The sequence below is a fragment of the Plutella xylostella genome, chromosome 14, assembly GCF_932276165.1.
Source record: "Plutella xylostella chromosome 14, ilPluXylo3.1, whole genome shotgun sequence".
NCBI classification, from domain to species: domain Eukaryota; kingdom Metazoa; phylum Arthropoda; class Insecta; order Lepidoptera; family Plutellidae; genus Plutella; species Plutella xylostella.
This window is the reverse complement of record NC_063994.1, coordinates 2,217,949-2,232,040: the sequence shown is the minus strand read 5'-3', so window position 1 is coordinate 2,232,040 and position 14,092 is coordinate 2,217,949. Positions and strand designations below refer to the sequence as shown.

General features: G+C 39.1%; 1 protein-coding gene across 1 annotated transcript in view; it reads left to right on the top strand.

The window, feature by feature from the left end:
- LOC105397927 (protein kibra) overlaps positions 1 to 11,302 on the top strand; it is a 49,003-nt gene extending 37,701 nt beyond the window's left edge. Inside the window, exons 12-20 of the mRNA XM_048625233.1 lie at positions 18 to 198; positions 946 to 1,099; positions 1,621 to 1,715; positions 2,195 to 2,331; positions 3,391 to 3,501; positions 6,911 to 7,024; positions 8,109 to 8,273; positions 8,657 to 8,857; positions 9,255 to 11,302. Coding sequence (XP_048481190.1) covers positions 18 to 198; positions 946 to 1,099; positions 1,621 to 1,715; positions 2,195 to 2,331; positions 3,391 to 3,501; positions 6,911 to 7,024; positions 8,109 to 8,273; positions 8,657 to 8,857; positions 9,255 to 9,576 — 1,480 coding nt within the window. The 3' untranslated portion in view covers positions 9,577 to 11,302. The remainder of the gene's footprint in view (positions 1 to 17; positions 199 to 945; positions 1,100 to 1,620; positions 1,716 to 2,194; positions 2,332 to 3,390; positions 3,502 to 6,910; positions 7,025 to 8,108; positions 8,274 to 8,656; positions 8,858 to 9,254) is intronic.
- The last annotated feature ends 2,790 nt before the right edge of the window (positions 11,303 to 14,092 follow it).

Genomic DNA, 14,092 nt, shown 5'->3' with positions numbered 1-14,092 from the left:
CATTATCATTATTCCAGAGCAATAAAAGGCGCGCTAGTTATCGGCGGCGGGTGCGGGCGCGCGTTCCGCTCTCGCGACGTGCCGTGGCGTGGTTCTACAGTGGCCTGGCAGGAGACCGTGTCGACAGAAGTAGCTGGCCGTAGAGCCATAGCGGCCTGCACTCTGCAGCTTAATGTGGCCACGGGGAACGAGTGTTTGGTAAGTCATTTGTAGATTTATACTTATAGTGTCGTATCGTGGTTACACCGTGGCGTGGCAGGAGACCGTGTCGACAGAAGTCGCTGGAAGAAGGGCTATAGCTGCATGTACGCTGCAGCTGAATGTGGCTACTGGGAACGAGTGTTTGGTGAGTTATTTGCCGTCACTTTAGAGTTATAGTTACTTACCGTGCAGTGGAGTGGTTCTACCGTGGCGTGGCAGGAGACCGTGTCGACGGAGGTGGCTGGGAGACGGGCTATAGCTGCATGTACGCTGCAGCTGAATGTGGCTAAAGGGAACGAGTGTTTGGTAAGAGTTTTGTGGTCTTCTTCTACTTAAAGTGTCAACACAGACATGTCATCGTTTACCAATCGTCCTAGGTTATCGGAATCTCTATCACCATCATCACCCGCCGTAATCGTTCATTGCTGGACATAATAGCCCTATCCCAAGGAGCATCACAGTGTTGTGTCTTCAGACTTGCTGGTATTTACGTAATTGTGATAACCATACCTATTCCTAGTGGAAGAATTCCTGTTTGAAATAATGTAGCTATAGTATATTTACTGTTTAATGTATAAGAGGATGATGAAAACTAGCCAAATTTGAGTATTCGGCGCGAGCCTTGAGTGCCATGTGAACAACACACTATGGCGAGAGCGATCTAAAACCTGACCTAATAACCTCCAACACCCAATCGAAAACCATCCCCAAAACCTGTCCACTAAAGTGAATTCTCTTTTTCAGGGTTGTGCGCAAGTCAGCCTAGCGGATTTCGACCCAGACGTGGTGTCTCAGAAGTGGTATAACGTGCTTAGTTTCCGCTGTATGCGACGGGATGAAAGCTCTGACGAGTCCACGGTTATATCGTCACAGACTTCCACGCTTACTAGGAATAGAGGTGAGTTATTGTGAGGATTGTGCCTGTTTTATTATGTTTCATTTGTTATTTAAAATTAATTGCGAAAAGTAACTATTTGCATACAATGTAGCGCCTCTAGCGAAAACTATCATCATTAAACTTTTGACAGAAAAGCGTGCGGAAACACTGACATACTATTCAGTGTGAATGATAAATATGTACGGTCAGCTGCATAAGTCGTTATACACTTCTGTACCTTGTCAAACTGGCTACATAACAAACCGTCAATGTTTGAATAGGCAGTTTGTGAGTTTGACAAGGTACAAAAGTGTACAGCAACTTATGCAGCTGACTGTACATCATTCATTCGCAATAAACAGCGTCTTAGCCTTACTAAGTAACTATTAAGGTCTGTCTGTAGGTACAGTGGCCTGCAAAGAAACCCGACTCCGTTTTAGTAGCAATGTCACTCTAACAGGACTCAAGTTTCGGTGCAGGCGATTGTACTAAGTCTACGCCTTCTCTTATTTATTCTATAATTTCACAACATATTGTTCCAGGTCCAGAAAGTATGACAGGAGCAGAGTGCAACGTCGTGGACTGCGGGGACAACTCCGACGATGACGACGACGAGGCGAGGGAACCACTCAACCAGGTTAATAAGACTTATTTACCTTACAAATTGCTATTTCAACTATTAGTTACTAATGTTTATGGAACATTGTTGGAATTTTAATTTCTGAAAGAACAAAGGGTAATTTATGCGGATATACCTAAAAGCAATGTGGAAATGACGGAAGTACATATTTAGGCTGTCTTGTTCTTATCTTAGCTCTGTCTATATACCTAATCCACCCATCTTTCAGGCGCCATTCTATGTTGTTTCATATTGCACGAGTTTATACACCTATAATTAAATACTAGGTTTTTAGAGCCTCGCATCGCCTTTATAAGGTTTCCTGTGGTAATTCTGGGATATAAAGTCGTATAAGTTTATTTATCGTTCCAGTATTAGAGCCTGCTCAATACAAACAAAAAACAATCTCATCTTTACCTATTATATTATTAGATTTATTAGAAAGTAAGTATAGTAACCACAAGTCATTTACTTACATATTCTATTTTCTCCAACAGATAGTGGAAGAGGACTCGTTCGAAGACTACATTCCTGAAGACATAGCGATAGAGGAGCTGCTTCCTAACACGGCGGAGAAAGAGACCAACACCGAATGCAACTTCTGCCCCGAGGGAGCGAGACAGCTGCATAGGAGGTGAGAGAGATAGATGTAGTTTTGTCACATAGAGTATAGTTTTAGCTGGTAGGTAAATTGTTTGTGGGTAGCGAAAGCACATGTTGTGTCAGTTTGCAAATCTATAGACCTAATTTCTTCTAGCACCAACTTAGTTCACCCGTATAAGTTATCTAGATAATAATCCATATTTTGACCACAGACAGCAAATATAATTATAAGAGTTACAAATAAATACTATTGACTTTACCTGCATAAAGAAACAATACGAAAATTACGATCGCTTTCCCGCTCACTCATCCTATTCGTAGGTCTTTCATTCTCTTTCTACATCCACGTATGTTATGGCTGCCATTTACAAACTGTTTCTTTATGTGAGCTCGTCACACTATAGCTGTTGGTGATGGTATTTTAGCCTGTAAATTTGCTTTTACCAGATATAAGAGACGGTTGAGGAGGGTGGAGGCGGATGGACAGCCGGAAACGGAAACAACACTAGAAATATAAATCAAAACCGTCCAACAAATAACATTAACTGTAAATAACAATGTAGAGTACGAATCGGCCATCTTGGAAACCGTTGTATGTATAAATAGGTATGTTTACATTGTGTCAGAAGTTTTTCGTGTGTTTTTTCACCGCCATTTTATAAAACTATGCTTTTTGGAATTTTCACTTTCATTTTATTGATAATTTTCGTATTCTGGTTATTTATTGAGCATGATATTGGATTAGTGCATGTCGAGCATGGATTTTGGCACAATGTGAATGTACCAGGGATAGACTTATCAAGTGTTTTAGAACGAAACATTTAGAATACTTGAAGATGGGTTATTTTCTCAATAAAATCATTTAAAATGCTTCAGCAGGCAATTTTTAGCTTTTCCAGTCAAACAAAGATACGCATGCCTTTCAAACTGTCTTACACAAAAATGATCCACAGTTTCGTTCAAAAACATCTTGCCTAGTCACAATAAATAATTTTTAACATACCGATACTTTATTTTTCTAACCAGCCAGCGTGCAAGCTCCACTCCAGACCATAGAGTATGAATATAATTTTTTCTTTTTCTTTTTTAGAAAAAGCCAACTAGCCAGCCCCAGTATCGAAGAGCCTCTCGCGACGATCAAGAGGTCCCAGACCTTCTCGCCGCAACCGCAGGGCATCGGCAAAGGACAATACATCTGCAGGTATACCATAATTTTTTATTTTTTTTTTAAAGATTTTATTATCACTCCACAGACTTTATGTCTGTGCCTTTTTGAGAGATCAATATATTGTGAGAGTTTGGTTGTTTTTTGTCTTCATCTTTTAACTACTCACTACTCAATGTGGAAGCTTATAATATATATATTTTATCTTTTATATATATATACCTATATATTATTAATAATTTTTTTTTTTTTTGCACTCCTGGAGGAAAATCTACACAGACACCTGGGAAGGGGACCCAGGTAGTGTCGGCCTTTAACCGACTAAAAACCCCCAGTTGTGCATTACTTGTTTTTTTTTTTTTTTTTTTTTTTTTTTTTTTTTTTTTCTTTGTTTCACACAGTCACACTTACAATTATAATGGCAACAAACATTTGAAGGGTAGGGCCAGTGTCAGCTGTCTTCAGAGAACTTAACAGACGCCTGTCAGTGGCCACACACTCCTTTTGTAATCGCTGTTGTTTTGCCTTGTGTTAATGTGTGACAGTGTTCTTAAAACTATCTTAATTTTATTGGTTAGTTCTTATACAGATAATATTAATTCATGATATACTATACAATACCTACATATCAAAACTATACAATACATGCTATATACTATACATAACAAAACTATAAAATACATGCAATACGGTTTGGCCGTCAATATAAGATTAAAATCAAAATTCTCCTATTCCGCTCCATTTTGCGTTGCCAAAAGCCTTGATTGCTGGGCAACGACCTCTTTGTCCCGATTTTTTATTGCCATCTTTAGGTTGTACTCGAGGATCCGTTTCTTCGGTGCTGTTATTGCCGTTTTAGCGAGGTTGCCGATAGCGTCCTCGGTGTCATCCGCATAGTAGGTGCAGGCGGAGGTGTGCCTCGACAGCGCCACTACTGCGTGAGGTATGCTATCGTGCAACTTTATTTTATCTTTTGTTTTTATGATAATGACGGATTCGTACGTCAATCCCTGTGCTTCGTGTATGGTTAAGACGCGTGATCCCGTTCCTTCTCCAAACCCTTGGCTGGTCAGGGTCTCTTTTTCTTCCTGTGTATGCGTCAGGAATAGAGTGTTGGTTTGGGATTTTGGAATTGCTGCGTCTGTAAACCTTTTCAGCTGCAGGGATTGGATACGCGTTGTGGCTGCGTATATGCCTGAGTATACTTCTCTTAGGGCGTATGCAACATCCATGGGGTTTCTGTATGAGCACAACAGCTCCTGGGTGATGTTTGCTACCAGTGTTGGGCGACTGTACCTTAGTTCGAATAGGTTCTCTCTGTCTATGTACGGTAGCTGGTTGATGTCTCCGATTAGAGCAATATCACTGGCACGGGACAGGCGGGCGGCAATTACGATTGCCCCGAAATGGTTCATCAGGGCCTCGTCAATTATCAGGCGTTGGCATCCGACATGTTCTCTAAAGCCGTTTACTAGGACTGATGCCATCGTACGTACCCTAGTTCTAACCATGTCCCCGATCCTATGCGCTAGCCTGTTTCGTATATCGACGGCCGCCTCAGTTGTCGTGGTGATAATGGTGTCTTTGCTCACATCGAAGTTATTTACCACCCAGGTTGTCTTCCCACATCCAGGTACCCCGTTCACCCAAGCGATGGTGGGCATCGTCCAGCTATTCCAGGTAGCGTTAATGGTTTCCGCTTTTGCTAGGATTTTGTCCTCTAGCATAATCCTGGTACACTGAGCTACGACCACCATTTGGTTGTTGTGTGGGAGAGTGAGTTTCGGGATGTTGCGTTCCCAGGGCACGAATCCGCATTCCTCGCTATAAGCCGCCATATACGCTCCAGTCATTTTGCCTCTGAGGACTTGGCAACTACTGTTATCGTATATGCAGGCTTCGGCCTCCTCGAGTAAAACTTTTAGCCGGCTTTCGTTCTCTTGCCTGTAGGTCTGCATGATCGTTTTGCAGGACAAGAGATTTACCTGCTTTGTGGCGGTTGTAATTGCCATAAATTCGATGGCGGCATTCTCTAGATGGTCGTTTGAGGTGGTAGCTGTTTTCAGCTTCGGTGGGACCACCTGGCCCATATCCGCTCGAGTAATTTTCCTCTGGGCAAGCCTTTTTCCAGTTTTAGGTTCTCTGGAGATTTGGCGCCTCTCGGGTGTCCTCTGTGGTTTTCCTATAAGGCTTGAGGCAGCTGCTTTAAAAGCCTGGAGGAACCCTTGGACACGCCCTTGCGATGTTAAATTGTGCATCCTCCTTTCCATGTTCCGTTGTTCTGAAGCGGCGACAGCCCCAGCGGTCATCCTCTCCTGTAGGCGTTCAGATCCGGTGACCAAGTATTCGGCTTGTTGGTGGCAGTTGTCAATGCCCCTCGCAAGTATATGACCTTTGAGAAAGCTTAGATCTTCGCCTCTGTCCTCGTACACCACTATTTCATGATGTTTTGAGGCTTTTAGGCAACCCAGCTGGTCAACAATTTCGCCTTTCCTATACTCGATCACCATTGCGTCTACGCTTATTATCCTGGGGACGTTACTGTCTAGCGCTATCTCTCCAAGCTTACTGAGCCATGAGCATGCCTGAACGAACGGGGTGTCGTCGGCCCACTCGAATAGTGCGATGGTCTTGTTACGCCATCGCACTAGTCTGCAGGGCTGATTTCCCACTAGGGTTACTGGCAATGCGTCGTAGGCTTTACGCTTCATGGTAGCCTTCGATGTGCTCCCATTTAGGAGAGAGGCTAGGCCGGGTGATATGGCCACGCTCTTTCGCGCCCCTGAGATACAGAAGCTGATGCCGAGTCTTTCACTGCTTCCGTCCATGAACAGAGCCACGCTTCGGAGTCTTAGTCTAGCTTCTCCTTTTTCTCCACAATCCAACAGCTGATGTGTTGCTGTTTCTTTAGGAGTTGCTTGTGGTGGTGCTGTGATGGTTGTGACTGAGGCTTGATATACTGGTATTGACCAGTACCATATATACCATAATATATTATACCTACTATGAAAGCCCTCAGTACTTTCGTGATACAGTCGATTCTATAAACAGATCAAAATATAGTTTTATACCTGGTCAAAACCAAATCTTACAAACCTGCAATGAAGTAATCCGTATAAAAATTTTGATAAGGTATAATAGTCTAGTCATAGATGTATATAGAGCCGACTGTACCATAGCACAGCTAATTTCCTACTTGACTGTTTTTAAAACAAGATACTTTTTTGTGCTCCTCAGGGCAATAAATCTTTTATCGGTTTAATTAGAAGAGCTACAACAGCTTTTAAACAACTCCAGATGCCTATGAAAACATGTAAACCCTTGTTGTAAACTTATGTACCTATTATAATATGTTTTTGGAAAATAAACGAAATAATAATAATAATAATAGAGATTCTGAAATAACCCTTCCAATTCTAACATAAACACTTATCTATCCTCACAGGCTAAACCGCTCCGAGTCCGACTCATCCATGGCTCAATACGCGCGGCGCTCGCTGCACCCTCCGCCCGTCGGGATCCCCTTCGACCGATCACTGAGGGAGCGACGCTCGCAGAGGTCAGTACATATACCACTATACCTATGTACCTACAGGGTGTGGCAAAAGGGATATACCCACTTACTAAGCCGAAAGGGGTGACTCACAAAATTTGCAAAATTTGTTCAGATTGACCCTCTGAAGGCTTAGTATACCACTTTTGCAACACCATGTATAGTATTGTATAGCTAACATAATGTCAGCTTACTATATGAGTAGTTTCATGAAAATCGGCTAAACCGTTTTCTCGTGAAAGGGTAATAATTAATAAACAACCAACCACACAGCCGACTAACTTGTACAGAAAATAAACTTAACATACGAATTAAAGTCGTATGCTGCTCAGTGCTCATATTTTAAAGTAACTACTTTAGAGGAACGGCGATCCCGAATCAGTTTGTTTACCTTACATAAGATTTGTCATGGTTCACTTAATACTAACCTACTAGAAAATATTAAATTAAATGTGCCACAGGTTAATCGCAGAGCTTGCAGAAAATATCATGTTTTTTATACACCAGTAAGCAGTACTGTCCGATCACGCCACGATCCAATAATTAGAATTTGCGACCTTCTTAACAATGTGTACAATAATTTTAATATTGATATATTTGGAAGTCTCGGCGTTTTCAGATCGCAATTAATAAAATGCTACATCTTGGATATTACTTAGATTAGATGTTACCTATTTGATTTTGCCATTTTCGATCAGTGTTTCAACCATAGCATGTATTCTTTTGTGTTTAATTTGTAACTAGTTTTAAGTCATTCGTTCACTTTTTTAAAGAAACTTAGCATGCTGTCAACACACCATTAGGGTGCATTACTAGTTTTAAGCTTGAACTTATATATTTTTATTGCATGTTGTGTAATGTACCTGTTGTGTGATGCCAATAAATAAATAAATAAAATCTTTCCAAAAGTTATATTATTCACGATCCGCTAAAGTAATGACCCCCTTTCGGCTTTCTATAACCCGTATACGGCATTCAGTTTGATTGGATATTTTGGATCGTTTGCCATAAGAATAAGGTACAATACAGAGATAATAGTGACAGCCAGCAAATCTTTTAGCATAAAATTAATACCGATTCCCGCCACCAGATGGGGCCGCATGTCTGCGGGCGCCGGCCTGCGCCACCGCAGCGTGGTGCAGAAGTCCAGGACACCTAGGACCAGTCTGGACCTAACCCTAGACCTGAAGGCGCAGCACAAGAGGCTATCGGACCTGAGAGACGAGATCGGACAGCTCACGCAGTTGAAAAAGAGGTAAGAAACTGAATAAATTGCTTTGCATTGTATATAGAGTTTTCAAAGCAATCTTACCAAAAATTATCATCATGTGCTAATTATGCATGGATATGGGCCTAAATACATCCACAATACTCTATCCTAGGCCATCTTTAACCTACTACGACCGGTTACCAGTCTGTTCTTTAACTATTACCATGATGCGTCAACTCTTACACAATTTCTAGCCTATATTAGGTCCTTATTACTATACTTCACAGCATGCGGTGTTCATAAAATACATCTATCTTCTCTTGTGTACAAATAAAGAATATTCTATCTATCTATCTATCTATCTATCTAGCTATCTTCTTCATTCCCTTCGAATTCCAAAAAACCCTAAACCATCACTTCACCACCAGGCTAGAAGAAGCATGCGACCGCGGCGACCCTCAAATAGCAGCCTGGGTGGTCACCGACGCAACCCTCCAACGACTAGTTGGAGAAGGCTCGGGCGAGCCCGAGACACGCGCCGCGCGGCTGCTGCAGCGCACGTGCCGCGAGATCTACCGCCTGCGCAGGAGGCGCCGGGGGCCGCCGCGCCCCGACACCACCACCTTCCAGTGAGTGTCTTAACCACCAGGTCCTCCAGATCAACTAATGGGATTAGGGCCCAATTTCTCACTGAGGTAAACCTTAGCCTTAGAATGGACTTAAATGCTAGACATTCAACATAACATCAACTGTTTCGGCCTACTTAACTCGTCGTTCCCAGTGGTAAAACTCTCAGACTTAAGAGATTAAGAGACTTGATTCTAGTGAACAGTGTGCAGCGTAGGATACGCGCCTTTATTGTATTCAGGATAGACAAAAAAACGCAAACGTGACAATAACATTTCCATAGGAAGCTTTCTAAAAGTGCACTATTGGCAACAGACGAATTCTAATTCATTGGTAGTACCTTGTACATACTCCTCCTTGTACATGAACATATTCTTAACTTATAACCTTTGTCCACAGAGAAAAGATGGCATTCTTCACACGCACCAACTCAACCATCCCGAACTACCCCTCCGAAAACGGAGAGGAGGTCTACTCTGAAGACGAATGGGATGACGACCTCGAGGAGAGGCGCACTCCGGACGGCCGATCGTCCAAGTCGCAGGAACTGCGCCGGTCGCAGAGAAGCCACACCTTAACCAACGGCCCCACGGAACCCGCTGCTTCGACAGAAGAACCAGCGGAACCCTGCTACGAGAATTTACCAGTAAAAGTTGAGGAACAGAAGACTGAAGAGAAGTATGATTTTGTTGTGGATCGAGTGTTAGGTGTTCAAGTCTAGTGAGTGAATGGTATGGCACCATGTATGTATTTTAGGAGGAGGTGGATTGTTCCAGAAATGTAGGCTGCACATTTATATTCGTTTACTTTGACTGAAATAGCGTCGAGCCCAAAAATCATACGGCAGTATGTAATGTAATATCAAGTGGACTTCAAAAGTATGGAGGCTTTCTGGAACTGTCCACCTGTACTTTATTTTATTAATAAAAAATATGTTATTTGACTCTGTGATGCTATATTTATGTATAGCCTATTGAGATTTCTGGGTAGAAGACTGAATTTTTGTATATTATTGTTATATATCGGCATTCGGTTGATTTGGCTGAAGTATGTATTTCTGTATTTATCTTGTTTTTATCAGTGCTCTATCTAAAACTAATGTATGTGCAAACGGAGTGCCATAAGTATTTGAACGAGTTCAACTTTATATATATTTTTTCATTAAAGATATAAACAATAAACTGTGCCTTAAAGTTGTGGTGCCTTAAAATTCCATTAAATGTTACATAAGGAGCCTTTTACAGTGCCATAAACGGCATAATATGTATGGTAGAGACTTGAAAGTAACGTACAAAATATAAGAGTATGGTGAGTCACAAAAATATGCCAAACATTTTCTATATGTAAAGATAAATTAAGGCCTAAAGCAGTGGAGCTGTCGACTATTTCTTGTAAATAATAAATACGTAAACTCGAAGTAAGGTCTACCCACCGGAATAGTGGCTCCATTGCGCAAGAAAACATTATGCTATGTAGAGGAAATTTGTATAGAAAATGCTCCACCGATTTTGACAGGCCAAAAAGTGAAATATTAGCTTTGTACATACCGGCGATTTAATATTAATAATTTAATTTCTGATTTCGAAGTGTTCTTTTTTGCATTTTGCGCGTACCTGTCCCTGTATTTGTGTTATATTCATTCCCGATACGTCTGTACGGTGGGTTTATAAGATAGAGCAGAAAGCAGAGCAATGTATCCGTACTGAAAAACATATTCGAAAACAAATTAATATATTTGCAACCTAAATTAGGGCTTCATCGCACTGCTTTTAGCTCTATCGCTGATTAATTTCCGCCCTGTATATTAAAATATATAAACATTTTGTGCAAAACACATATCTTGAAATTTATTGGTATCAGATTATATGATAAATAATATTCTGATTATTCCATATTGTCTCTTGGATCTGATTTTGAACTGAAAATGAATGTCTCACTTTTTATATATATTTTAAGAGAAATAGATTTTTGTGTAAAACGTTGCGTAGTTTCAAAATCAGTAATCATTTTATTGTACATTTTGTATCATACTTAGTTTTTAATACTGTATATATTCTGAAGATATATTAAGTATGTTTGTAGGTAGTTCGTAAGGAACATTGTCTTTATTTAAAAAAATCAACCTATGAATTTTAAACTTTATTTGTTGTTTATTAGCAATATTAGATACTATGATGTATTTAACAAAATGTTAGTAGGTATAAATAGTTCATTAAATAGCTAACTTCTTTCTTGTAAAAATTGTATATTTTATATAAACATTTATGATAAAAATTTAATATACTTACCTTACTTTTGTAACAATAAGTGAATTTGGATTTGCCAAATTAATTTAAGTCTTGTTTAAAATCTTCCATTATGAAAGGATTATTATTATATTTTGTAAAGATGCCAATATTGACGGAACTTGTTGATATCAATATGAAAATAAAGAAAATAATTTGTTACCTCTATCTTTCATTTAGAATATCATGATTTCTTCCAAGTACGTAGTAGTACTTAAGGTATGTAGTAAAAAGTTAATACTATTAAAAAATAAGTAAACCCATATGAAAAAGGATGCTTCAAAGGTTAAAGTAGTAGGACACGTATGACGTAGACCATGTCATTTCTGTAGCATGACATTTAGGTAAACTCTGTATGTATGATTACTTTATTTTTTATTTTTATTTTATTTTATTTTGGCTTCAAACAGTCATATGGAAACAAAATATACATGCTATCTTAAATCTAAACTTATAGACTTGGAGGGCCGAAAAGTTAAACATAAAGTAAATAACAGGAGAAAACTTCATTAACTAGTTATAGTAACATTGCAAAATTTTTAATTCATTGTGTGTAAGTTACAATTTTAGTAGGTGTGTAAACTGCGAAAATCATTGACAAAATTCAAGGGAAAAAGAAAGAAGGAAAAAAAAAGTATATATCATAGGTTAGGTATACAATTCAAGGAGTGTCCAACATCAACATTTTAAATCATAGTGTTTAAGTATTTTTCTTTTAAATGAATCTGTACTGTCATTAAAAGGGTCAACATCAGTGGAAGATAATTCAGCATTATACATATTTAGGGTTCGGTACATAAAGCTGTTACGTGTGTAATTTTTGTTATAGTTTGGAAGTACAAATAACTTGTTTCTATTAGGAAGAGAACGAAGTGACCGTAAGAGGCCCTGGGAACGTACAATAAAGGGAATCCTACACAACAAAGAAGGGCAAACTATTTTATTATTTAAAATTTTGTGCATGAAAATAAGATCCATCACTTTTCGTCGTAAACTAAGTGCTGTAAGATTAAAGTGTTTAAGTCTCATATCATAGGATGAACTGTCAAAATTAAATTTAAATGATAGGTTTTTAAGAAATATCTTTTGTACTTTTTCTATGCATTTGATGTGAATTTCATAAGAAGGGGACCATACTACGGAAGCAAAATCCAAGATTGATCTGATGAAGGAGTAATATAATACTTTTATAGTAGACACACTTCTGAAAGGCTTAGATATTCTATTAATAAAACCTAAGCCTCTGAATGCCCTTTTAACGATATTGTCTATGTGTGTGTTGTATGTTAATTGACTATCCATCATTATTCCTAAATCCCGAATAGTTGTGATCCTAGGAAGTTCCACATTTTGCAGATTATAAGAAAATCGTATAGGTTTTGTTTTACGGGTGTAGGTAATGATGGAGCATTTGTCAGCATTCAGAAACAGTTGGTTCGACTGGCAGTATTGTGTAAGAGCACTCAGATCACGCTGCAATTGCAGACAGTCAGTAACTTTTTTAACTATCTTGAAGATTTTTGTATCATCTGCATAAAGTAGATGATCTGAATGCACCAGAACCTCTCCAATATCATTGATATATAATGTAAACAGTAAAGGTCCTAAATGAGATCCTTGGGGGATACCAGATGGAATGGTAAGAAAAGTAGACTCGAAACCCTTGATCAATACAGCCTGACTACGATTACGGATGTAGGATTCAATCCATCGCAACAAGGCTCCATGAATTCCAAGTTTTAGTAGCTTCTGAAGAATTATATTATGGTTTATTTTATCAAATGCCTTCGAGAAGTCAGTGTAAATTACATCAATTTGTAAATTTTTATTCATAGCTTCAAGAAGGTATTCGCTAAAACTTGCCATGTTAGTTTCAACGCTACGTGACTTAATAAATCCATGTTGTGCCTCGGCTACCTGGTTTTTGACGCAGTATGCTATTTGATTAGTTACTATTTTTTCTAAAACTTTACCGAAAATACTTAATTTTGATATAGGCCTATATTCTGTTAATATGTCGATTTTACTATTTTTTGGAATTGGTGTGATGATAGCCTTTTTCCAAATGTTAGGAAAAACTCCAGATTTAAGAGAGAAACGATAGATGAGCGTTAGGGGAATAACCAGTTCTTTAGCGCACTTTGATATAAGGATAGGATGAACACCGTCTGATCCCGCACCCTTATTAACTCGTACCCGACTAAATTCTGTAAGTACAGTGTTTTCATCTAAATTGATAAAGTTTATATCAATGCACGATTTATCTTGGCAATATTGGCTACCACCATTAGCGAATGTACCTACTCTGGGAAACGTGGTCGTCAGATACAAAAACTGAGTTAAAATAGTTATTAAAGGCGTTACATATTTCCTCACCGCCTGATACTACACGACCCTGGTAGTGCAATTTATCTGGAATTTTATTAACACCTCTCTTTGACTTAACAAATGTCCAAAAATGCTTGGGGTCGCTTTTAATGTATTCTTCACTTTTATTTATGTAATACCTAAAACACTCTTGTTCCATTTTATTACGCTAGTCTCCAGCCGTAAGAACACTAAAATATTCATATTCAATAGCAGTACCCGCGAGCTTCGCTTCGCCTTAAAAAGTTTTCCCGTGGCAATTCCGGGATAAAAAGTTGCCTATGTTCTTTCTCAAGGTCTAGACCATATGTATACCAAATGTTATTCAAATCCGTTCAGTAGTTTTGGCGGTAAAGAGTAACAGACATAGAGACACAGTTACTTTGAACTAGTTAGGATGTTGAATTTTCAATTTAAATCAAAACATACGCCTCACATAACAAGTTACTAAGTAGCCGGTAGGCAGGCACTTAAGCCTAAATACCCATACATACCTATACAATGAATACATAAGGCACGTATAATAAGGCGGGTATACGCTAGGTATACACGCAAAGGCCCAATCTCATAATCTACACTCACAAT